At 43.7% G+C, this 23810-nt stretch overlaps 3 protein-coding genes across 4 annotated transcripts in view; 1 reads left to right on the top strand and 2 right to left on the bottom strand.

Moving 5' to 3' along the window:
• Nucleotides 1–135: 135 nt before the first annotated feature.
• Nucleotides 136–11453, top strand: LOC120051249 (basic leucine zipper and W2 domain-containing protein 1-A-like). Of its 2 annotated transcripts, XM_038998008.1 has the most exons (12): nt 136–246; nt 1019–1092; nt 1199–1375; nt 1609–1703; nt 1854–1919; nt 2076–2211; nt 2595–2704; nt 7962–8132; nt 9281–9427; nt 10074–10212; nt 10423–10545; nt 10665–11453. In XM_038998008.1, exons 2-12 carry the CDS (start codon nt 1029–1031, stop codon nt 10694–10696), a joined length of 1260 nt encoding a protein of 419 aa, XP_038853936.1. In that variant the 5' UTR covers nt 136–246; nt 1019–1028; the 3' UTR covers nt 10697–11453. The 2 variants fall into 2 exon arrangements, with proteins under 2 accessions (XP_038853936.1, XP_038853937.1); XM_038998009.1 differs by lacking the exons at nt 136–246; nt 1019–1092; nt 1609–1703 and having other exon boundaries at nt 1298–1375.
• Nucleotides 11454–13185: 1732 nt separating this feature from the next.
• si:ch211-246m6.4 (transcription factor 15) lies at nt 13186–14283 on the bottom strand. Its single transcript, XM_038997288.1, has 2 exons — nt 13783–14283; nt 13186–13203 (listed from the first exon to the last, which is right to left on the bottom strand). Exons 1-2 carry the CDS (start codon nt 14281–14283, stop codon nt 13186–13188), a joined length of 519 nt encoding a protein of 172 aa, XP_038853216.1.
• A 188-nt stretch (nt 14284–14471) lies between these two features.
• The window catches only part of si:ch211-246m6.5 (von Willebrand factor D and EGF domain-containing protein), a 54619-nt gene continuing 45280 nt past the window's right edge, over nt 14472–23810 (bottom strand). The window contains exons 31-34 of the mRNA XM_038997287.1: nt 23422–23517; nt 21677–21774; nt 17218–17270; nt 14472–14529 (exon numbers count right to left, since the gene is read on the bottom strand). Of these exons, the coding sequence (XP_038853215.1) occupies nt 14472–14529; nt 17218–17270; nt 21677–21774; nt 23422–23517 (305 nt within the window). The remainder of the gene's footprint in view (nt 14530–17217; nt 17271–21676; nt 21775–23421; nt 23518–23810) is intronic.

The following is a 23810-nucleotide window of genomic DNA, read 5'->3' as shown; positions in this document are numbered from 1 at the left end:
CATGAGAAAGAAACATTACATATATCCCCCCCCCCCCCCACACACACACACACACACACACACAAAGTCAGCTCTCCCGACCAGATAAAGTGACACAATAGAGCCATATTTAAATACGCATGCGTACTTGCGAAAACCTGTCACTAGTTGGTTGTGGAAAGGGTATTTTTGTTAGGTCGATAGGACTGAATTCGGGTGTTTTGAATTTGTTCTTTCTCTAACCGTTTTTTATCTGCATACATTTCGGTAGGTGACCTGCATACTTTGCACATTCGGTTGACAATGTAATCTACACATGTGTCTGTTTAAACCGACATTGGCTAGGTAGCAAAGTATTGTTGCTAGATTTCTTTTTCCTGCATTGTTAGCTAGCAAGCACAACTTCGCTACCTAACAAACTAAATGGCTAACATAACGTTGGCTATCATGTCGGAGGAACTGACTTTGTAGATATGGCACGTTGAAACACAGGCGTTATTTATCTACCCACTGTAGAGCCACTTAGTTGCCCATGATATTTGATAATCAGACGTGAATATCGACGTCCTTTGTTCCAAGTTTTGTTAGCATTACAGGAAATTGTGGCTTGTTAGCTAAAGTTAGCTGCTATGGGAGTTTCGCAGGTGCCACATAAACAAGCCAGGCCTGTCTGAACGGGCGCATGGCCGGAAGGTCCCCGTGCTCATACTAAAGCCTACCACCTTGGAGGGCAACTAAGTAGGCTAGCTAACTAACTTCACCTAACTACATTTTTATTGTATTTTATATTCATCATGACAAAGCCAGGTTACAATGTCAACTTTGAAAATTCTCCAAATTACCAGGTGTGGCTTGCTAATTAGCTTGCTAAAATATATCCATAACAAGGCATAGTATAGATCTCGCATGGGCCTAACGTTACAGAAATCCTGTTGGGCATAGCACGTTTCCAACTAGCTATACATAGTCTGCTAATGTTGACTAATTATCTTGACGGTCAGACGCAATCAGACGTTAATGTTAAACTTTTCTCATCCAGAGTGTCTTTTATGAATAATCAAAAGCAGCAAAAGCCAACGCTAACCGGCCAGCGTTTCAAAACGAGGAAAAGAGGTAAGTTGGGCATCTTCATTGTCGACCAATTTGCCACTACTTGTTTGGTTCACCTAGCCGTGTCAAAATGGTACCCGCGTTGAAATTATGACATGTTTTTCAACAGATGAAAAGGAGAGATTTGACCCTACTCAGTTTCAAGAAAGTATCGTACAAGGCTTGAATCAAACTGGATCTGATTTGGAAGCTGTTGCAAAATTCCTTGATGCCTCTGGCGCCAAGCTTGACTACCGCCGGTATGCAGAGACACTCTTTGACATCCTGGTGGCTGGCGGAATGCTTGGTGAGTACAGATCTATAAGTCGTGTTTAAAGTCAGTAGCTTTCAGGGATCCCTTGCCCCCTTCCAAAGTCCCACCCATCTGACCATCTACAATGTGTTTTGAGGAGGAAAGAGGATTCAAGGGACGTTTTAGAGGAAGTGTGGTGTTGGAAGTCAGTTTCCAGTCCATTTGGAAAGCTGCTGTTGTCCAGATCAGCGCACTGACACTCTTTCTCCCCCTTCACCTGTCTGCAGCCCCAGGAGGGAGTATATCTGACGACCTGACCCGCACAGAGTTCTGCCTCTTCACGGCACAAGAGGACCTTGAGACAATGCAAGCATATGCTCAGGTAAGAGGATGTGGAAGTAATTTATTACTGCGAAGTATCTATATCCAACTACAGAGACACATCTGTCAAGAAGCTCTACCCAGCTAGTCAATGCTGTATAATAACACATTTACCATAATGTCACATCTTACTTTGTTTTTGAACCTGTAGGTTTTTAACAAGCTGATCCGGCGTTACAAGTACCTGGAGAAAGGGTTTGAGGAGGAGATCAAGAAGGTGAGACAGTTGGTTTGAACTCCTGCTTGGCAGTTGGCACTGATGAATGTTATACACAATGGAACCTGCATGAACCGTTTGAATGGGATATTTTATTTTCACAACAAAGAACTAAAACATTTACCCTGCAGGCTCATTATTTTATCTACTCCGCAGTTGCTGCTGTTTTTAAAAGGGTTCACCGAATCAGAGCGCAACAAGCTGGCCATGCTCACTGGCATTCTGTTGGCCAATGGAAACATATCAGCCGCCGTCATTGGAAGTCTCTTCAACGAGAATGTGGTCAAAGAGGGTGAGTGTCTGCCAGCCCACCACTATCTTTACCTGGACCTGTTCAATAAGAGCTGCTTGTTTTCATTTTTTCCAAATGTTTGGTTACGGTGGCCCCAAATGAACATGGCCCTCTTCCTTTACCTGGACCTGTCCAATAAGAGCTGCTTGTTTTCATTTTTTCCAAATGTTTGGTTACGGTGGCCCCAAATGAACATGGCCCTCTTCACTGGAAACCCACCTTTTTGTTAAATGGTCTCTGAAATGGACACAGTATTCAGGCACATTGTATGAACCCAATGTCTCTGAAATGAACATGTTTTTAGTTCATACAAAATAGTGATTTGAGTGCTGTTCATTGCAGGGTACCTGCTGCTTTGACTGTTGCTTTATGACTGTTTGCAGGAGTATCTGCAGCCTTTGCTGTCAAACTGTTCAAGTCCTGGATCTACGAAAGGGACATCAATGCTGTTGCTGTCGCTCTCCGCAAAGTCAGCATGGACAACAGGCTGATGGTAAAGCTACATTTCTCTCCCCCCCCCTCCAAGGATACCAATACATATAGAAGAGTAAGGGACGGTTTTCTCAACACAGATTAAAGGGATAGTTCTCCAATGATATACATTTCCTTACAACATTTAATGGCACTGGAGAGGATGGCTGACGTTTTATTGGCTCTTGGTTGGTTAAACCGTGCTATTGTTTTTTGCCCCCCCGGATTGTTTGTAACTTATTTTGTACATAATGTTGTTGCTGCTACTGTCTCTTATGACCGAAAGGAGCTTCTGGACATCAGAACAGTGATTACTCCTCTTGAATTGGACTAAGAATTTTTCTTTAATGAGTCAGGCGAGATGGATTTACTCCAGAGAAGGAGACAGAGATTTTGCGGAAGGAGATCGGGGTGCCTTGTGAGGATCAGGCGAGGCGTGGCTAATCTGCCTTTGCCATCCGTACTATTAGCCAATGTACAATCGCTGGAAAATAAATGGGATGAACTAAAAGCATGTATATTCTACCAACGTGACATTAAACTGTAATATCTTATGTTTCACAGTCGTGGCTGAATGATGACATGAATAACATACAGCTGGCGGGTTATACACTGCTCAAAAAAATAAAGGGAACACTTAAACAACACAATGTAACTCCAAGTCAATCACACTTCTGTGAAATCAAACTGTCCACTTAGGAAGCAACACTGATTGACAATAAATTGCACATGCTGTTGTGCAAATGGAATAGACAACAGGTGGAAATTATAGGCAATTAGCAAGACACCCCCAATAAAGGAGTGGTTCTGCAGGTGGTGACCACAGACCACTTCTCAGTTCCTATGCTTCCTGGATGATGTTTTGGTCACTTTTGAATGCTGGCGGTGCTTTCACTCTAGTGGTAGCATGAGACGGAGTCTACAACCCACACAAGTGGCTCAGGTAGTGCAGCTCATCCAGGATGGCACATCAATGCGAGCTGTGGCAAGAAGGTTTGGTGTGTCTGTCAGCGTAGTGTCTAGAGCATGGAGGCGCTACCAGGAGACAGGCCAGTACATCAGGAGACGTGGAGGAGGCCGTAGGAGGGCAACAACCCAGCAGCAGGACCGCTACCTACGCCTTTGTGCAAGGAGGAGCAGGAGGAGCACTGCCAGACCCCTTCAAAATGACCTCCAGCAGGCCACAAATGTGCATGTGTCTGTTTCTGACCGTTTGAGCAGACTCCATGAGGGTGGTATGAGGGCCCGACGTCCACAGGTGGGGGTTGTGCTTACAGCCCAACACCGTGCAGGACGTTTGGCATTTGCCAGAGAACACCAAGATTGGCAAATTCGCCACTGGCGCCCTGTGCTCTTCACAGATGAAAGCAGGTTCACACTGAGCACATGTGACAGACGTGACAGAGTCTGGAGACGCCGTGGAGAACGTTCTGCTGCCTGCAACATCCTCCAGCATGACCGGTTTGGCGGTGGGTCATTCATGGTGTGGGTTGGCATTTCTTTGGGGGGCCGCACAGCCCTCCATGTGCTCGCCAGAGGTAGCCTGACTGCCATTAGGTACTGAGATGAGATCCTCAGACCCCTTGTGAGACCATATGCTGGTGCGGTTGGCCCTGGGTTCCTCCTAATGCAAGACAATGCTAGACCTCATGTGGCTGGAGTGTGTCAGCAGTTCCTGCAAGAGGAAGGCATTGATGCTATGGACTGGCCCCCCCGTTCCCCAGACCTGAATCCAATTGAGCACATCTGGGACATCATGTCTCGCTCCATCCACCAACGCTACGTTGCACCACAGACTGTCCAGGAGTTGGCGGATGCTTTAGTCCAGGTCTGGGAGGAGATCCCTCAGGAGACCATCCGCCACCTCATCAGGAGCATGCCCAGGCGTTGTAGGGAGGTCATACAGGCACGTCGAGGCCACACACACTACTGAGCCTCATTTTGACTTTTTTTAAGGACATTACATCAAAGTTGGATCAGCCTGTAGTGTGGTTTTCCACTTAATTTTGAGTGTGACTCCAAATCCAGACCTCCATGGGTTGATAAATTTGATTTCCATTGATAATTTTTGTGTGAATTTGTTGTCAGCACATTCAACTATGTAAAGAAAAAAGTATTTAATAAGAATATTTCATTCATTCAGATCTAGGATGTGTTATTTTAGTGTTCCCTTTATTTTTTTGAGCAGTGTACATGCTATCGGCAGGATAGAACAGCAGCCTCTCTTAAGACAAGGGTAGCGGTCTATGTATATTTGTAAACAACACCTGGTGCACGATATCTAAGGAAGTCTCAAGGTTTTACTTGCCTGAGGTAGAGTATCTCATGATAAGCTGTAAACCACACTATCTACCTAGAGTTTATCTGTATTTTTCGAAGCCTGCATACCACCACAGACCGATGCTGGCACTAAGACAGCACTCAATGAATTGTATACCACCATAAGCAAACAGTAAAACGCTCATCCAGAGGCGGTGCTCCTACTGCCGGGGACTTTAATGCAGGGAAACTTAAATCAGTTTTACCTCATTTCTATCAGCATGCTAAATGTGCAACCAGAGAGAAAGAATTCTATCCTGATTCCTGCTTACAAGCAAAAATTTAAGCAGTAACCACCAGTGACCTGGTCAATAAAAAAATAAAAAAAGTGGTCAGATAAAGCAGATGCTAAACTGCAGGACTGTTTTGCTTGCACAGACTGGAATATGTTCCGTGATTCTTCCAATGGCATTGATGATTACACCATATTGGTCACTGGCTTCATCAATAAGTGCATCGACGACATCGTCACCACAGTGACTACGTACATACCCCAAACAGAAGCCATGGATTACAGGCAACATCATCACTGAACTAAAGGGTAGAGCTGCCGCATTCAAGGAGTGGGACTAACCTTGAAGCTTATAAAAAAATCCCGCTATGCCCTCCATCAAACAGGCAAAGCATCAATACAGGACTAAAATCGAATCGTACTACACCGGCAGGGCTCGCAAACTATTAGACTACAAAGGGAAGCACAGCCGAGAGCTGCCCAGTCACACGAGCCTACCAGACGAGCTAAATAACTTCTATGCTCGCTTTGAGGAAAGTGACGCTGAAACATGCATGAGAGCATCATCTGTTCCGGATTACTGTGATCACTCTCTCCGCAGTCGATGTAAGACCTTTAAACAGGTCAACATTCACAAGGCCACAGGGCCAAACGGATTACCAGGACGTGTTCTCCGAGCATGCGCTGACCAACTGGCAAGTGTCTTCACTGACATTTTCAACCTCTCCCTGTCCGAGTCTGTAATACCAACATGTTTTAAGCAGACCACCATAGTCCCTGTGCCCAAGAACACTAAGGTAACCTGCCTAAATGACTACTGACCCATAGCACTCACATTAGTAGCCATGGAGTGCTTTGAAAAGCTGGTCATGGCTCACATCACCATTATCCCAGAAACCCTAGACCCACTCCAATTTGCATACCGGCCCAACAGATCCACAGATGATGCAATCTCTATTGCACTCCACACTGCCCTTTCACACATGGACAAAAGGAACACCTATGTGAGAATGCAATTCATTGACTACAGCTCAGCGTTCAACACCATAGTGCCCTCAAGGCTCATCACTAAGCTAAGGACCCTGGGACTAAACACCTCCCTCTGCAACTGGATCCTGGACTTCCTGATGGGACGCCCCCAAGTGGTAAGGGTAGGTAACAACACATCCTCAACACGAGGGCCCCTCAGGGGTGCATGCTCAGTCCCCTCCTGTACTCCCTGTTCACTCATGACTGCATGGCCAGGCACGACTCCAGCACCATTAAGTTTTCCGATGACACAACAGTGGTAGGCCTGATCACTGACAACGACGAGACGGCCTATAGGGAGGAGGTCAGAGACCTGACTGTAGCGCAAGGACAACAACCTCTCCTTCAACGTGATCAAGACGAAGGAGATGATTGTGGACTATAAGAAAAGGAGGACTGAGCACGCCCTCATTGATGGGGCTGTAGTGGAGCAGGTTGAGCGCTTCAAGTTCCTTGGCATCCACATCACCAGCAAACTAACATGGTCCAAGCACACCAAGACAGTTGTGAAGAGGCCACGACAAAATCTATTCCCCCTCAGGAGACTGAAAAGATTTGGCATGGGTCCTCAGATCCTCAAGGTTCTACAGCTGCACCGTTGAGAGCATCCTGACTGGTTGCGTCACTGCCTGGTATGGCAACTGCTCGGCCTCCGACCGCATGGCACTACGGAGGGTAGTGCGTACGGCACAGGCTTCTAAACAGCATCTACCTCCAAACCATAAGACTCATGAACATCTAATCAAATGGCTACTCAGACTATTTGCGTTGCCCCCCCCCCCCCCCACACACTGCTGCTACTTATTATCTATGCATAGTCACTTTAACTCTACCTACATGTACATATTTCCTCGACTAACCGGTGCCCCCGCACATTGACTCTGTACCGGTGCCCCCTGTATATAACCTCACTATTGTTATTTTACTGCTGCTCTTGAATTATTTCTTACTTTTATTTCTTATTTTCTTTTCTTAACTACGTTGTTGGTTAAGGGCTTGTAAGTAAGCATTTCACTGTAAGGTCTATCTATACCTGTTGTATTTGGCGCATGTGACAAATAAAATTTTATTTGATTACCCTGTAAGCTACATGTCATACTAATTCCACGGACACCTGCAGACACTCGGCCTTTCGCCCCTCCGTTGTACTTGATTGAATTAAGGTCACTAATTAGTAAGGCACTCCCCTCGCCTGCTTGTCTAGGTCTTAATTTAAAGGAAAAACCAGCAGGCACTAGGCCCTACTAGGCCCTTTTCCATACGATAACATTTTAGCATTTGTGGCATATCCCATTTAGTCGTGGGACCGATATTAACTTTTCAAATTATCTGTAAATGACTTTAAGCTTCACAATCAATTTTAGATACTTTTGGATGATTTGGACATGATGTGTGAAGAATGCTAATCCGGTCCCATGACTTTAATGCTGAAATGTTAGCATGTTGTAATGGTGTGAAGGATACTACACCAAAGCATGGATATCTGTTATACCTTATCTGTAGACTGCTTACAGGGTAAGGAAGCAAGTATACTTTTGTAATTTGGGTGAACTATCCCTTAAAGACTAGTTGTCTAAACCTCTTCCATGGAGATTGTCTGTTAAACCAGCTTAAGTTTTTATATAGGCCTTTAGATTTAAAACAAAATAAATGTAAATATTGAATGGGAACTAATTACTTGTATCAATATCTGTCACAGGAACTCTTTCCTGCCAACAAGCGGAGCTGTGAGTATTTTTCAAAGTACTTCACTGACGCGGGACTGAAAGAGCTGTCAGACTTTGCCAGGAACCAGGAGGCCATCGGGTCCCGTAAGGAGCTGCAGAAAGAGCTCCAGGAGATGATGGCCCGTGGGGACAACTTCAAAGATGTGAGACTTATTCTTATACCGTGGGTTCAAAGTATTGGGACAGTGACACATTTGTTGTTTTGACTCTGTACTGCATGCAGGACTTGGTATTTGAATTACAATGACAGGTTCAAGTGCAGACTGTCTGCTTTCATTTGAGGGTGTTTTCATAGATCGGGTGAACCATTTGAGAAATTACAGCACTTTTTGTACTTAGTCCCCACTTTTTTTTAAGGGACAAAGTATTGAAACAAATTCACTTGTGTATTAAAGTAGTCAACAATTTAGTATTTGGTCCCGTATTCCTAGCATGCAACGATTGTAGCGTAATACCCAAGTAGCCTAGAGGCTGTAATCTCTACCAAAGGTGCTTCAACAAAGTACTGAGTAAATGGTTTAGTAACCAGTTTTGCACTGTACAGTTCGTATAAGGAAATCAGTCAATTGAAATGCATTTTAGGCTTATCTATGGATTTCACATGACATGGGGCGCAGCCATGGGTGGCCCTGGGAGGGCATCAGCCCACCCACGAGCCAGGCATACCCACTGGGGAGCCAGACCCAGCCAATCAGAATGAGTTTTTCTCCACAAAACTACTTTATTATAGACAGAGAAACTCCTCAGTTTCATCAGCGTTCCGGGTGGCTGGTCTCTACCGATCCCGTAGGCGAAGAAGCCGGTTGTGGAAGTTCTGGGCTCACATGGTTACACATGGTCTGCGGTAGTGAGGCTGGAAGTACTGCAAAAATCTCTAAAATGACTTATGGTAGGGAAATTAACTTTCAATTCTCTGGCAACAGCTCTGGTGGACATTCCTGTAGTCTGCATGCGAATTGCACGCTCCCTCAACTTGAGACAACTGTGACGTTGTGTGACACAACTGCACATTTTAGTGGCCTTTTGTCCTCAGCACACGGTGCACCTGTGTAATGAGCATGCTGTTTAATCAGCTTCTTGATATGCCACACCTGTCAGGTAGATGGATTACGTTGGCAAAGGAGAAATGCTCACTAACAGGGAAGTAAAGAAAAAAAAGCATATATTTTATTTCTGGCTCGTGAAACATGGGACCAACACTTTACATGTTGCGTTTATATTTTTGTTCAGTGTATATATATATGCTTGATAGCTTGGCATTGTTCATTGACATGTTCCCTGCTGTGTTTAGATAATTGCCTACGTCAGGGAGGAGATGAAGAAGACCAGCATCGCTGAACAACTGATGATCGGCATCGTGTGGTCCAGTGTCATGAGCTGTGTGGAATGGAACAAGAAGGAAGAGCTGGTCTGCGAACAATCTATCAAACACTTGAAGGTAAATGCTTTGTAACTGTAGTCTTCTGCGGTCTTGAACAGGTCTCTTGCCAAAAAGATTTCTCAATGAGACAAACCTAGATGAAGGTTAAATTAGTTGCTGCTTAGTTAACTTCAGATTAGTGTTTTCTGGAGCTGTATTGGAAGAGGAGGGTGGGGCGGTACTAATATGGGCCAGATTGGAGCGTGATTAGGTTTTAGTTGGCTGGTTTTAGTCCAGTCAACCACCTTGTGACCCTCCTGTATAACGATTTAAGAGTGTTGGGCCAGTAACTGGAAGTTTGCTGGTTCAAATCCCCAAGCCGACTAGGTGAAAATACTGTCGATATGCCCTTAAGCAAGGCACTTAACCCTAATTGCTCCTGTAAGTTGCTCTGGATAAGAGCATCTGCTAAATGACTAAAATGTAAATGTAGGTGCTTATATTGCTGCTATGCTTGCCCCTGACATGTCATTGCAACTAAGAATCTGTTCCTCATTGACTTTACTATTAGTAAATAAAGATTGGATGAATGGAAACGAATTGGGCCTCTCCACCACAGCAATAGTCCTCTCCTTACAGTGTTCACCTCCCAAGGAGCCTCTGAGATCATCTAGTCTCTAACCCTCCTGTACCCTAACCCCCTGTCTTTCTCTCTTCTCCACAGCAATACAGTCCTCTCCTGAATGCATTCACCTCCCAGGGAGCCTCTGAGATCATCTTGCTGGTGAAAATCCAGGAGTACTGCTATGACAACATCCACTTCATGAAGGCCTTCCAGAAGATTGTGGTGCTCCTCTACAAAGGTGTGAGCCCTGGTTGAAAGTAGTGCACTATAAAGGGAATAGGGTGCCATTTGGGATACAGGCTGTGTGTGGGGGGGCACAATGGCTCTCATGTGACATGTCATTTAGGTACGTTCATTAGGTACCATGGTGTGCCCTTTATGGTGTGCTCTCATTACCTTTGACCGAACATTCTTATGTTCCTTGTTCTTGCCCCCTCTCCCAACACAGCGGATGTTTTGAGTGAAGAGGCCATTCTTAAGTGGTACGCAGAGGCCCACGTTGCTAAAGGAAAGAGTGTTTTCCTCGAGCAGATGAAGAAATTCGTTGAGTGGCTGAAGAATGCAGAGGAAGGTAAAAAAGAAACGACGTTTAATCGTAAATAGTCACCTATTTGAAAAAGTCATCTTAATATTCATGTTGCTGTAAATTGTAATGTTCTGATTTGTTTCAACTCTTTTCTGTTTTCCCAGAGTCTGAGTCCGAGGACGAGGAAGAGAACTGAGAACTCGACCCTCCACGTGTGCATTTTAAACAGCACAATAGGAGCAGTAGAATGTTTTTGTTACTGAAGTGCAAGTCTCTCCCAGTCCTATTTTATTATTTTACCAGTTTTCTTTCACCCCTCTCCAACTTCAACATTTACATTTTAACTCAAGGGCTGTGGTGTGAACAGTACATTCCTTATTACATTTTCTTTTAAACTTACCCTTAATAGTTCACACGTATTGTGAATTAAAACCTCAATCATAAGATTAACAAATGAAGTGTTGATTTGTTTGGAAAGAAGCAGAACTGAACTCCCTTTATTGGTATTACTATTATGCCTTCTGTGTTTTGGAAATGGAACATTCCACTTGATTAAGATCCTCTATTGATCTTGCTGCATCCAGTCTGATAACCATGATATCCCTGATACTGCTGTATCTGTTAATATTGCAGTAGTGCGCCTTCTTGCTATGTGACTTAAAGGCACCCTAAAATGACAAGTCATTGCCTTCTCGCCAAAGGATTTACCGGTAGCCCTATCCTCATGTTAGCTCCTTTCCTGTCCTTGGCCTTTTGGACAAACCTGTAATGAACAGTTGAATTGGTGATCGGATGAACGTTGTGCAGTGACTCATCTTGGTAGAACCACCTCTTGACCTGACTGACATCCTCTCTGGAAGATGCAATGCCAGCTAAGTAATATTGGTTAATTTCTTTAATCTGATTAAACCAATTCTTTTTTAAAGAAATAAAATTCATATTGTTCTGATTTATTTATGGTATACATTTCTTGTATGTTTGGTGTGTAGCATTGCAATCAATTACTAAACTTAGGTGCCTGCTGTACTAATACAACTCCACCTGAGGTCCCAAATGCACACACAGCTTAATGTTATTACTGGGTAAACCTGATTTAATGTACTACACGATTCACAGTAAATGGTCTTGAGTGATTTTCTAAGGCTGTGTTTACACAGGCAGCACAATTCTGATCTTTTGCCCAATTATTGACTAAAGAGCTGATCTGATTGGTCAAGTTAGTAGAAGTTCAGAATTGGACTCCCTGTGTAAACTTGGCCTAAGAAGGTATTTTACATGCACATTCAACTCATCAGTCCAATATTTATTTTTGAAAGTAGTTTAATGATTGTGTTTACAAGTCAAATATATTTTTTACTTATTGTACAAAAAAAACATTTTTTTTTCTCCTTCAAACAGCTTCTCATTGTTTGCTATGTGAAGAGAACAATTGTCTTCCATAAGTTAGGAGAAATTCAAGTTTGTTTACAACAATGTTACACATTACAATAGACTTGGAGGTAGGCCTATAATTCTATTAGGTTAATACATTCAGAGGTCTTCATTGAGGTAAAAGTGTATTGCAGTCAGTGTGAAACATCGTTATTTGTTTTGGATAATTCATCCAAATAAGATCGTATTTTTATTTTGCATGATTTTGAAGTCATTTATTATATACGCAAATCAATGCAGTCAATTCTGTTCCTGCCTTTTAAATTATATTGTGCAACGGCTGATGAAATGAACACTGTAAAAGTGTGAAAACATTTGATTCGTGTTATTTCCTGATAGTTGCTGGTTGAAAATACAATCTACACAGGCCCTTCTGATCAGCAGGTTTCCATGGGTGTGAGTTTTTGGTTTCCATGGTGACAGCACCATGTGGTTAATTTGTTAATAGACCATCACCAATAAGAGTTCCAAACCCCTCTGCCAATAACGGCTAGTTTTCAGTTTACCCTTCCCACTCAGACCACTCCCAGACAGTCCTAGCTTGAGAAAGTTTTGTGCTAAAAAAATGTCTTTTTCCCCCCAATTTTAATGGAAATATATTACAGTAAGGTATTTTGTTAACTATAAATGATTTGATGGTGATATAAAAAACATTTGCATTGGGCCTTCAAAGGTGCAACCAATACTGCACAAACACATGCAGAGCTATTGTGTGTTTGTGAATTGTGGAAAGGCTTGTGCAATACATGCAAGTAAACATTTCTCAACATATGGTATAACATTGAGCTCCCAAAAGGAGTGTTTACATATGCATGTTACGTTTTCTTTTGATATACACCATGTTACATTTGACATGGAATATGACTTGATGTTGTGGTGAAGTTTGTAAACACCAAGTCTGGTTGCTTCTGCTGTACAAGTGGGCGGGGCCTACATATAACACTTCATATTTGGATTTAAGCACATTTTATATTTTGTATATTGTTGTTTTGCCTACCCCATTTAAATTAAGACTCCCTCGAAAGAATTGGCTTATACTCATTTACTAAGTGTACTATCCTGGTTAAAATGAATTTAAATATTACTACTACCAAAGTATATTTGGGACTATTGAATTGAGCTTGAATGGCAGTTAGAATTCATAATTGTCAAGCACAGCACCCTCTCCTCAGTTGGCAAAAGATGAGTCAGTCAGGAGACAAGCCAACCAGTCCACTACTCCACTGACGAACCGCTGCATGGCCTAGGCTTGGGTTACAACCACGTGACTGGCTGCATGGGGGAGGCGAGACTGTTTTTTAGGAGCGCGACACTAGGGCTTACTATTTCTGATACCGAAATAGCCCACTGCCAGGTGGAACCTTACACATTGCGCTCGAGTTACAATTTTACCAAAACACGGTGGAAAAGACGCACATGTAGTGAACGGAAAGTGCATTTCAGTGGGGGGGGGGGGGGTTGTCCTAAGATTTTGCAAAAATATGTACAAAGTTATATCGTTTTTTTCCCCACTCGTAGGTACATGTAAACATCCGTGTGACTTGGTATACATCCTTGTTGCATCCTTGTCTTGACAGTAGTGCGTGCCCATGTCAGATGGCTGTGTGCTTTCCTCCATCTCTGAGCTGTGAGGGTAGAGAAATTGTAGTAGTTTACATTGAAATAAAACCGTTGAAATACTATTGATTGGGATGGCTGTTATGGAATTGCTCCAATCTTAAATAAAGTACTGACCCATTATCTAAATGTAGCCAAATCCCATCCATTTTATTTTATAGAGATTACATGCAGCCTTCTATGATAGCCCACAGCCTGTCAACCAATATATACTGATTTATTTTGAGGACTCACCGTTTTCCTCTGGTTACTGAGACAGAAAGTGCATATGGGCCTGAGCGGGGGGCTGCTGCTGTTGATGTTGGTGCTGCTCTGCAAGATGCTGTGGTACCCGAGACAGGGCTGTCCATCCAAACACTCGTCCCCCAGCAGCAGCACGTTGGCAAGGTGGGAGATGTAGCTGGACGCCAGGCGCAGCGTCTCGATCTTGGACAGTTTCCTGTCGGCTGGTTCTGTGGGAATGAGGGTGCGCAGCGCGGTGAAGGCCGTGTTCACGCTGTGGGTCCGGTCCCGCTCCCGCGCGTTGGCTGCCTGCCTCTGTTTGCTAACGCCCTGCAGACGCCTGCTGCACCCCCTCTCCCTCTGCCTGGCCCGCTCCCGGCCCACTCCCTGGGGGCTACAGCCGCCGCCCATCGACTTGTTGTCGGAGCTCTCCTCGCTTCCGCTATCCAGTTCGTCCAGGTCGGAGGGGAAACCGTCCGGCATGGCACCCTGTTCGCTCCCTGTGGACTTCATGGTGGACCTGGCTGGGTGTCTGAGTTGGGGTCTGGGACTGGTTCTGCTCCTGTGTCTGTTTCATGGCGACTGCTTTATAAATGCAGAGTGAAAATAGCACCTGGGACCAGCTGCCGCCGTGTGATCCGGTGACTGGGGGTGCGGGGATCCTGCGCTAACTGGGCTCACGCCATCCCCTTGGCAGAGCATCATGCCATTTCTTGAATAACGGATCCTTTCTGGGCCCGGTCACCATGCATGTGGCCTCTGGAAAAGGAAAGACAGGTGGAGGCTGGAGAGGAGAAGCCACTGGTCGTGGTTCTTTGGGTGCTTGAGGTTTATATATATAACCCCCCACAGAGAGCCAGAACACTCCCACTTTGCTCCTAACCCCTGCCTCTTGACCCCTAACCCTTCCATGTTTGCAGATCTGTAAGGTGGAAGCAATATGGTGGAAGCTTGACCATTACACTGCTTATACTTATCCAGCCCCTTCAGGTCTGCAAGCATTGAGGGGTCAGGGTGTGACAGTGTGACAGTGCAGATGCACTACATTAACCTTCTCCCACTCTCAGCCCATGTAAACACATGGTCGTGCTGTGACTCTCTACTCCCTCCATCAATAACCTTCATTTTCTTATCTCCTGCTTCCTGGAAGTCTTTCATCTTCTCCCGCTGATTCAAACGCCGGTCTAACTAGCCTCAACAACATACACACATTCGCACAAACTTTTATTGCACGCTGTGCAAAGGTCACCAAAGGTCACGAAAAGATGATAATGAAAATCTTGACAGTGAAAACATTCCTCCGGTTTACACTAGGCCACTGTGTCAGTCAAATGACTGATATTTAGAACATGTTGCATAGTTTCACAATAGGATGTGTGTTCCTAGAAATCCTGTCCGTATTATTTGGGGAAGTGTTTCGGGGGAAGTGCTACTTCGTTACAGCATGTCAACAACTCTCAGAACTCAAATTCAAACACAGTTCAAACCCCAGTGAAGGAATTACTCCTTGGTCTTAGAGTCATGATACCAGCTTCAGTGCTCTCCGACCAGGACCGTGAGTGAATAGTCCAGGTGTATCAGTCACCCTCCAGCTGTTCCTCCACCCCATGGCAGTCCCCCCATAACTTGTGCCATCTTTAGCCTTGATATAAATATCTGTGAACGTACAAGTCACTTATATAGTGTTACTTCAGTCAACTTTAAGATCATCGCACCAAGATTTTCATCACGATACCAACAATAGTTTTAGTGTTCCTGAGAGCAATGGAAGTTGTGTGAAAAGAGAATTATACCCACAGCAATTACATATCAATAGGTTTGAATGATTTCAAAGGGCCAACTGAGCTAATCAATGCAACCATATATTGTGGAAATGAAAATATTAAACATTAGTGGAGTTGATTTGCATGTCCTTTGTCAAGTTGTTGTTTTGGTATTTCAGGTCTACACTACGGGTTGTATAGCAATAGACTGCATGTCACCACTAGATGGCAATATAGCACTGGTGTGGAATTACTATGAGCCATTTTGACAGAAGTACTTTTGACAGCCTTTCTTTGTGTAGGTGGGCACCGGCATACATCCACAGGAACGGAGCTGTGTCAGCCGTGTGTGGACTGTGTGTGTGTGACAGCACATTGGAGACTTACTAGTGACAAGTGCGTGACATGTTTGACGTAGCAGCTCTGTCACTAACACCGCTGACAGAGGGAGAAGGGCGAGAGGAGAGGGAACGATAGGTGGGAGAGAGAGGAGAGCGAGAGAGGAGGAAAGAGAGGGAGAGGAGAGGAGGGGGCTGAGAGAGGAGAGGAACAAGGTGCAGGTCTACATGCTTGTCTGTCTGTGCTAAAAGAGGGGTGTAGTTAGGTGTAGCTCAGCTTCTTCTTTCATTTAGTAGGGTAACATTAGCAGCTGCTTCTCCCCTTTGCTTCTGGACCATTATGCAACATTGGGGAACTTTGCACTACCCAAATCACTTTGATTACCACCCATAGATGTGTACAGGCACAATTTATTGGTAACTATGGAGGGTTTAGAAAGATCAGACAATGAGCCTGGGGACTAACAAAGGACAGGGTGAAAAGAGAGAGAGAGGCATACAGAGAGAGAGAGAATAAAATAAAATACATTTGTATTTGTCACATGCGTTGTAAACAACATGTGTAGACTAACAGTGAAATGCTAATTTACGGGTCATTTTCCAACAATGCAGAGTTAAACATAAAAAATAAATAAAATTGTGACACAAGGAATATATACACAGTGAATAACGAATAACAATAACGAGTAAAAATGACATGGCTATTTACAGGCAGTACGAGTACAGAGTCGATGTGCAGGGGTAAGAAGTAATTGAGGTAGCTATGTATATATAGGTAGGGGTAAAGTGACTAGGCAACAGGATAGATAACAGACAGTAGCAGCAGTGTATGTGTTTAGTGTGAAAGTGTATGTGTTTAGTGTGAGTGTGTGTGTGTGTGTGTGTGTGTGTGAGTGGGTGAGTGTGGCGTCAGTATGCATGTGTACGCATGTTATGTGCGTGTGGGCGTATGTAGTGTGTGTGTGTGTATGTGTGTGTTGGGGTTTTACTGTAAGTATGTGTGAGTGTGTGGGTAGAGTCCAGTATGTGTACATAGGGTCAATGCAGATAGTCCAGGCACCGATTTGATTAGCTATTTAGCAGTCTTGTTTAGCAGGCTTATGGCTTGGGGGTAGAAGCTGTTCACGGTTCTGTTGGTTCCAAACTTGGTGCACTGGTATTACTTGCCGTGCGGTTGCAGAGAGAACAGTCTATGGCTTGGGTGGCTGGAGTCTTTAACAATATTTTGGGCCTTCCTCTGACACCACCTGGTATGGATGGCAGGGAGCTCAGCCCCAGTGTTGTACTGGGCCGTACTCACCACCCTCTGTAGCGCCTTGCAGTCGAGTGCCTTGCAGTTGTCGTACCGAGTGGTGATGCAGCCAGTCAAGATGCTCTCGATGGTGCAGCTTTTGAGGATCTGACAGAGACATTCAGACAGACACAGAAAGGTAAATGAAGGTTGTAACTGAATTTGTTGGCAAGGAAGATACATTGTCATTGCCGTGACAAAATGAACAGCGTTTTTATTTGATGTGAGCAATTCCGTTATTCCAAAATAAACACATTACCATAAACTAATATCTTTCAGCATCTTGTGAGGGATAAACAGCAGAGAATACAACAGTCATTTCCCTAACAAAGTTTGTTTCGCTTCTCAAAGTTTTAACCGTGAGAGACAATCACTGAGGGTGGATCTCAGGCTTTCCCGTGATATTTACCATCCAGGAGTTGGTGAGGTTGCCACAGAATTATTCTGAACACTATTTCAAAAGCAGAGGCTGCTTGCTTGGGTTGAACTAGAATTAGCTGCCAGTATGCAGAGTACGGGGGATTAGAACAAAGCTACACAAACATCAACTGACTTGCAAAAAGACTAATCCTACTGAGCTCAAACAGGGCAACTAAGACTGATTTTAATGAGATTTGAAAACCAAAGACAAAAGGCTGCCAGAGCAGAATAGCCTGTCATAATTGGCTCAGAGGTGATGCAGTTTGGTGATGGTTTTATCTGTTAATCCTCATTTCCTCCTCATCCTCCACCTCCAGTGACTCACACAGTGAACGTCTGTGGCCCCTGGGCTAGGTAGGCATCCCTCTAACCCCTGTCCTCCTAACTCCTTCACTGCATTATTACCAGGGGGCTCATTTATAAATGGTTTGGTATGCACGTATTTGATCATAAATTGTTCATGGATATTACAAAAGGTGTACCCCAGGGGTCAGTACTGGGACCTGTACTCTTTACTATTTATATAAATAATAATGGTATATCTGTTAAAACTTGTAATATTCATCTGTATGTAAACAACACTGTTATAAACTCAGCCAAAAAATAAACGTCCTCTCACTATCAACTGCGTTTATTTTCAGCAAACTTAACATGTGTAAATATTTGTATGAACATAACAAGATTCAACAATGGAGACATAAACTGAACAAGTTCCACAAACATGTGACAAACAGAAATGGAATAATGTGTCTCTGAACAAAAGGGGGGGGGGGGGGGGGGGTCAAAAGTAACAGTCAGTATCTGGTGTGGCCACCAGCTGCATTAAGTACTGCAGTGCATCTCCTCCTCATGGACTGCACCAGATTTGCCAGTTCTTGCTGTGAGATGTTATCTCACTCTTCCAGCAAGGCACCTGCAAGTTCCTGGACATTTCTGGGGGGAATGGCCCTAGCCCTCACCCTCCGATCCAACAGGTCCCAGACGTGCTCAACGGGATTGAGATCCGGGCTCTTTGCTGGCCATGGCAGAACACTGACATTCCTGTCTTGCAGGAAATCACTCACAGAACGAGCAGTATGGCTGGTGGCATTGTCATGCTGGAGGATAATGTCAGGATGAGCCTGCAGGAAGGGTACCACATGAGGGAGGAAGGGTCTTCCATGTAACGCACAGCATTGAGATTACCTGCAATGACAACAAGCTCAGTCCGATGATGCTGTGACACACCGCCCCAGACCATGACGGACCCTCAACCTCCAAATTGAACCCGCTCCAGAGTACAGGCCTCGGTGTAAAGCTCATTCCTTCAACGATAAACGTGAATCCGACCATCACCACTGGTGAGACAAAACCGTGACTCGTCAGTGAAGAGCATTTTTTGCCAGTCCTGTCTGGTCCAACAATGGTGGGTTTGTACCCATAGGCGGCGTTGTTGCCGGTGATGTCTGGTGAGGACCTGCCTTACAACAGGGCTACAAGCCCTCAGTCCAGCCTCTCTCAGCCTATTGCGGACAGTCTGAGCACTGATGGAGGGATTGTGCGTTCCTGGTGTAACTCAGGCAGTTGTTGTTGCCATCCTGTACCTGTCCCGCAGGTGTGATGTTTGGATGTACCGATCCTGTGCAGGTGTTGTTACACGTGGTCTGCCACTGCGAGGACGATCAGCTGTCCAACCTGTCTCCCTGTAGCGCTGTCTTACGCGTCTCACAGTACGGACATTGTAATTTATTGCCCTGGCCACATCTGCAGTCCTCATGCCTCCTTGCAGCATGCCTAAGGCACGTTCACACAGATGAGCAGGGACCCTGGGCATCTTTCTTTTGGTGTTTTTCAGAGTCAGTAGAAAGGGCTCTAGTGTCCTAAATTTTCATAACTGTGACCTTAATTGCCTACTGTCTGTAAGCTGTTAGTGTCTTAACGACAGTTCCACAGGTGCATGTTCATTAATTGTTTATGGTTCATTGAACAAGCATGGGAAACAGTGTTTAAACCCTTTACTATGAAGATCTGGATAGAAGATTATCTTTGAAAGACAGGGTCCTGAAAAAGGGACGTTTCTTTTTTTGCTGAGTTTATACGTCATTGCCCCAACTGTTGACCAGGCTTTTTTTAGAGCTGCACAAAGCAAAAGGGGACCATCGCGCTCTCCCAGAAGCTTGGCTGGTGTGTAAAACCCGTGAATTCAGACAAGCAAAAGATACGATGGTACGCACTCAAAAAGATGTAGCATTAAGCTGACTTATTTTCTTTCATTATTTTCACTGAATCAGGGATAGCCCACACATACATTATGGCTTTGCAGCCTTCTTCAGTGTGTAGGTACAAAAAAGCTGCAAAGTGCGGACCCATCACACCTTTTGTATGTTAGAGCTGCAATCTGACCTTGTTACCTTACAGAAAGCCCTGGTCGTCTTAAAATGTGTACTTATTGCGGGCAAGACTAAATATATGTTGTTCTCTAGTTCTCACAAGAATGTTTCAGATGGACTACATATTTATTCATTGGACGGTTCTCCCGTTGATCGGGTTCCCGCCTACAAATACCTGGATATTTGGATTGACCAAGTGTTAATGCTTAAAGAAACATACGGACGAGCTCGTTCAAAAGCTAAGATTTAAAGTGGGCTCCTTTTTTTATAAATAGATCTTGCCTCTCCCTAAATAGCAGGAAGCAGGTTGTACAGTCAACCTTCTTGCCAGTTCTTGATTATGATGACACCATTTATCAGATTGCAGAAGCCACTACTCTTAAACCTTTGGATGTCGTCTACCATAGCCCCATTCGTTTCTATCACCGGTGGCAGTTTTAATACTCACCGCTGCATCCTGTATCAAAAGGTCGGCTAGTCCTCATTAAAGTCCCATAGATCAATTTATTACTCCCTATTTGTTCACAAATTCCTACTACACAAGCTTCCAACTTACCTAACTTTGTTGTTAATGTATATATATATTTAAAAAAACATGAGATACCAAACCCGGTCACATGGTTGGTTAACTCTTGAGATTCCTCGGGGCTCCACCGAATTAGGTTTTAGTTTTAATTAGGTTTTAGTTTTAATGCACCTCATTACTGGAACCAACTACAAAATAGACTGCAATTGGACGCTCTGATGCCGCTTGGGAAAATGTCAATATTGATTGGGGAACAATTTGCTGACTAATCTGGCTGTTTTCTTGATTGTTTCTTGCGCTGTATTTTAGTTTGTTTTCTGATTTTCATTTGTTTGGTCTATGATTTGTATGTGCAGGGCTCCTTTGCGAAAGACACCCTGATCTCAATGGTGACTCTCTGTTTAAATAATATAGACATTACACCAACCACATTTCTTCTCCCATTTTAAGAAATGATTGTACGCAGAATGAGGATCAAGACTATGTATTGTACATAACAAATGGACTTTAATATCATACATTGCCTGCGTTTTATTTGTGAGTAATACAAAACCTATTTGATGATATATACAACAGTGTGAAATTATAAAACATCAGACAACCAATAAATAACAATTCCAAGTGAGTTTTTAGTTTGATCGTAAACTGCAAACTTGATGAGTTTGTTCCACAGTATAAAGGACAGTTTTTTGCTTTGTTTTAATAATTTTTTTAAAAAGCCAGACTTGAATAGATAAAATACAGTATTATTAGTTCTAAGGAAAAAAATTATACAAAAATTATACATACATTGGTCATGTACAGATCCTAATCTTTGGAATTGTGCCATATATTACAAATTATTTTGAAGAAACAAAAGCCGTGAGCATTGAGCATCCTAATATTCAGTGTGGGGGTTCCATTAGGAGTTTCATTGTCTTGTTTCAGCCCAGCTTCTTCAGTACATAGCTCCCAGTCCTCCATTAGCCTCGTGGAATTGGGAGCTGAAAAACACCACACATATTTTGGCCACACTTATTCCACCGTGCATCCACACAGTCTTGAAATGGACCAGCAAATGCAAAAAGCTGGAAAAGCCCCCCATCAATAAGAGATTTCTGACTTTCAGGCGCAAGCCTGGTGCTCAGCTTTCAAATTATATTCCCAATTCCTCTCTTGATTCCAGTCACAGTATGTGTTGGGGTGATGTATCTACTTACCTTATGGGAACACAGGACCCCTGAATACCCTTTCCTGCAGGCACATACATTAGGGCGGATACAGCGGCTCCCATAAAGACACTTCTGTTCACAGAGTGCTGTAGAAATGATAGAGAAATCACAATGTGGGAATGACAAATTTGAAATGAAAATCACAATGCAGAGAAGAGAGAAAGTGAGAGAGAGGCAGCAGGTGAAGTCCTAAATCAGCCTCGCATCCTAATAACGACACCATCATAACGACAGCGCTGACACTAATCTCTCTCTATTCATATTACCACCCTGAGGATTCTGGGTAAGTCCCAGAGAGGGGCCAAAATGGAGCCATGACAACACAGTTACCATAATCATCCCATCAAACCTCTGAATCATTACCATGCATAGCTAAATGCGTACACTGTGACGGAGTCTGCCTTTGAATTTATGACAGAAATGACTTTATTATACACTTGAATACCCCTGTGTGGACTGAATTCTCTCTGCTTCTTGTTCTGAGTTTATAGATTTTATTGCGCCGTATATTTGGGAGATTTACTTACAGCTATTAGTGGTTTGATAGAAATAACTAAATAGGGCTGAGGCAGAGTAAACAGAAATGATTAATCATCTTTACGGACGGTGACTTCACTTTAAAGGGAGTTAAGTACTTCTCTCGTGACTCCCGAGTCATTCTTCAAAGTCACGTATTGGCTGGTTAATGCTGGGATGCTGAACGAGCTTATGCAGGAACTATTAGTGACGCTCTGATGAGATGTAGCTGTTAGCGTTTGTGTGTGTAACGAACACACAGCTGGTTGTTAACGTGGTTAACGTGGACCAGGTGATAAAAGTTCTTAAGCATGGTGGTGGTGAGAGTGGGCTGACGAGGGACGTTTTAGAGACATATGAAACTGGCAAGAAACGTCAATAAAAGAGAACTATTGCAAAATATACTGTGTCCATAAAATGTATATAGTATGTAAAAGCTGGAAGTAGAAGCCTAAGTGTTATTGTTTATTAGTTTTCTCCAATTAGGGGAGGGGTGGTAGGGTTAGGGGAAAATAATAAAGGAAAATATATTTGAAAATAAATATACATATATATTTTCCCCCAAAATATGTGGGGGATTGGAAATGATGTAGACAATTACATTAATGAAAGCCACAATCTATCTGCATTATTAAAGCTGATCTTCCCCCTTAGAAAATAAATACATTAATAAAATAAACGTCAATAAAGATTTTTATCAGCGGTAACTTTGGGGGGAATAACCACTGTCTAAATCAGTTTCTCATTGGTATCATAAACCAGCCCAGGACTGTGTAGAACTGGGCTCAGGGGGCAACACCAGAGGAGGCTGGTGAGAGGAGCTATAGGAGGATGGGCTCATTGTAATGGCTGGAATGGGATCAATGGAACGGGATCAAACACATATGGAAACATATGGAAACCACAGGTTTGACTTCCAGACATTACAATGAGCCCGTCCTCCTATAGCTCCTCCCACCAGCCTCCTCTACCAGCCGCCTCTGGTCTACACCTAACAATGTCATTTAAGTAGAGACCTGGCCTACGCTAGACACACATAACAGGGGAGGAGACAGAACACTTATCACAGAGACAGTTCCACTCTCCACAGGAGACCTAGGTTGGTGGGAGGAAATTAACAGATGATTTCAGATAGTTAACCTAAACACACCACTCTCTTCGGGGAGGAAGTAAGTGTGTGTGTGTACGAGCAGGCTCGCGTATGTAGGCGTACTTACGGACTTGGCATAGCATGCCCTGCCAGCCTGGAGGACAGTGGCAAGTGTTATGGCCAACACACTCTCCTCCATTCAGACACTTCTGTAGACAAGTGGCTGGCGAGAGACAAACACAACACCAATCAATTCACAAACCACTGCTTGTGAATGAGTTATGTATGGCTTATGAATGAGTTATGTGTGGCTTATGAATGAGTTATGTATGGCTTATGAATGAGTTATGTATGGCTTATGAATGCGTTATGTATGGCTTATGAATGAGTTATGTATGGCTTATGAATGAGTTATGTATGACTTATGAATGAGTTATGTATGGCTTATGAATGAGTTATGTATGACTTATGAATGAGTTATGTATGGCTTATGAATGCGTTATGTATGGCTTATGA

This window comes from Salvelinus namaycush, chromosome 7 (assembly GCF_016432855.1).
Source record: "Salvelinus namaycush isolate Seneca chromosome 7, SaNama_1.0, whole genome shotgun sequence".
NCBI lineage: Eukaryota > Metazoa > Chordata > Actinopteri > Salmoniformes > Salmonidae > Salvelinus > Salvelinus namaycush.
The sequence above is the reverse complement of the archived record's forward strand: the minus strand, read 5'-3'. Positions and strand labels throughout refer to the sequence as shown.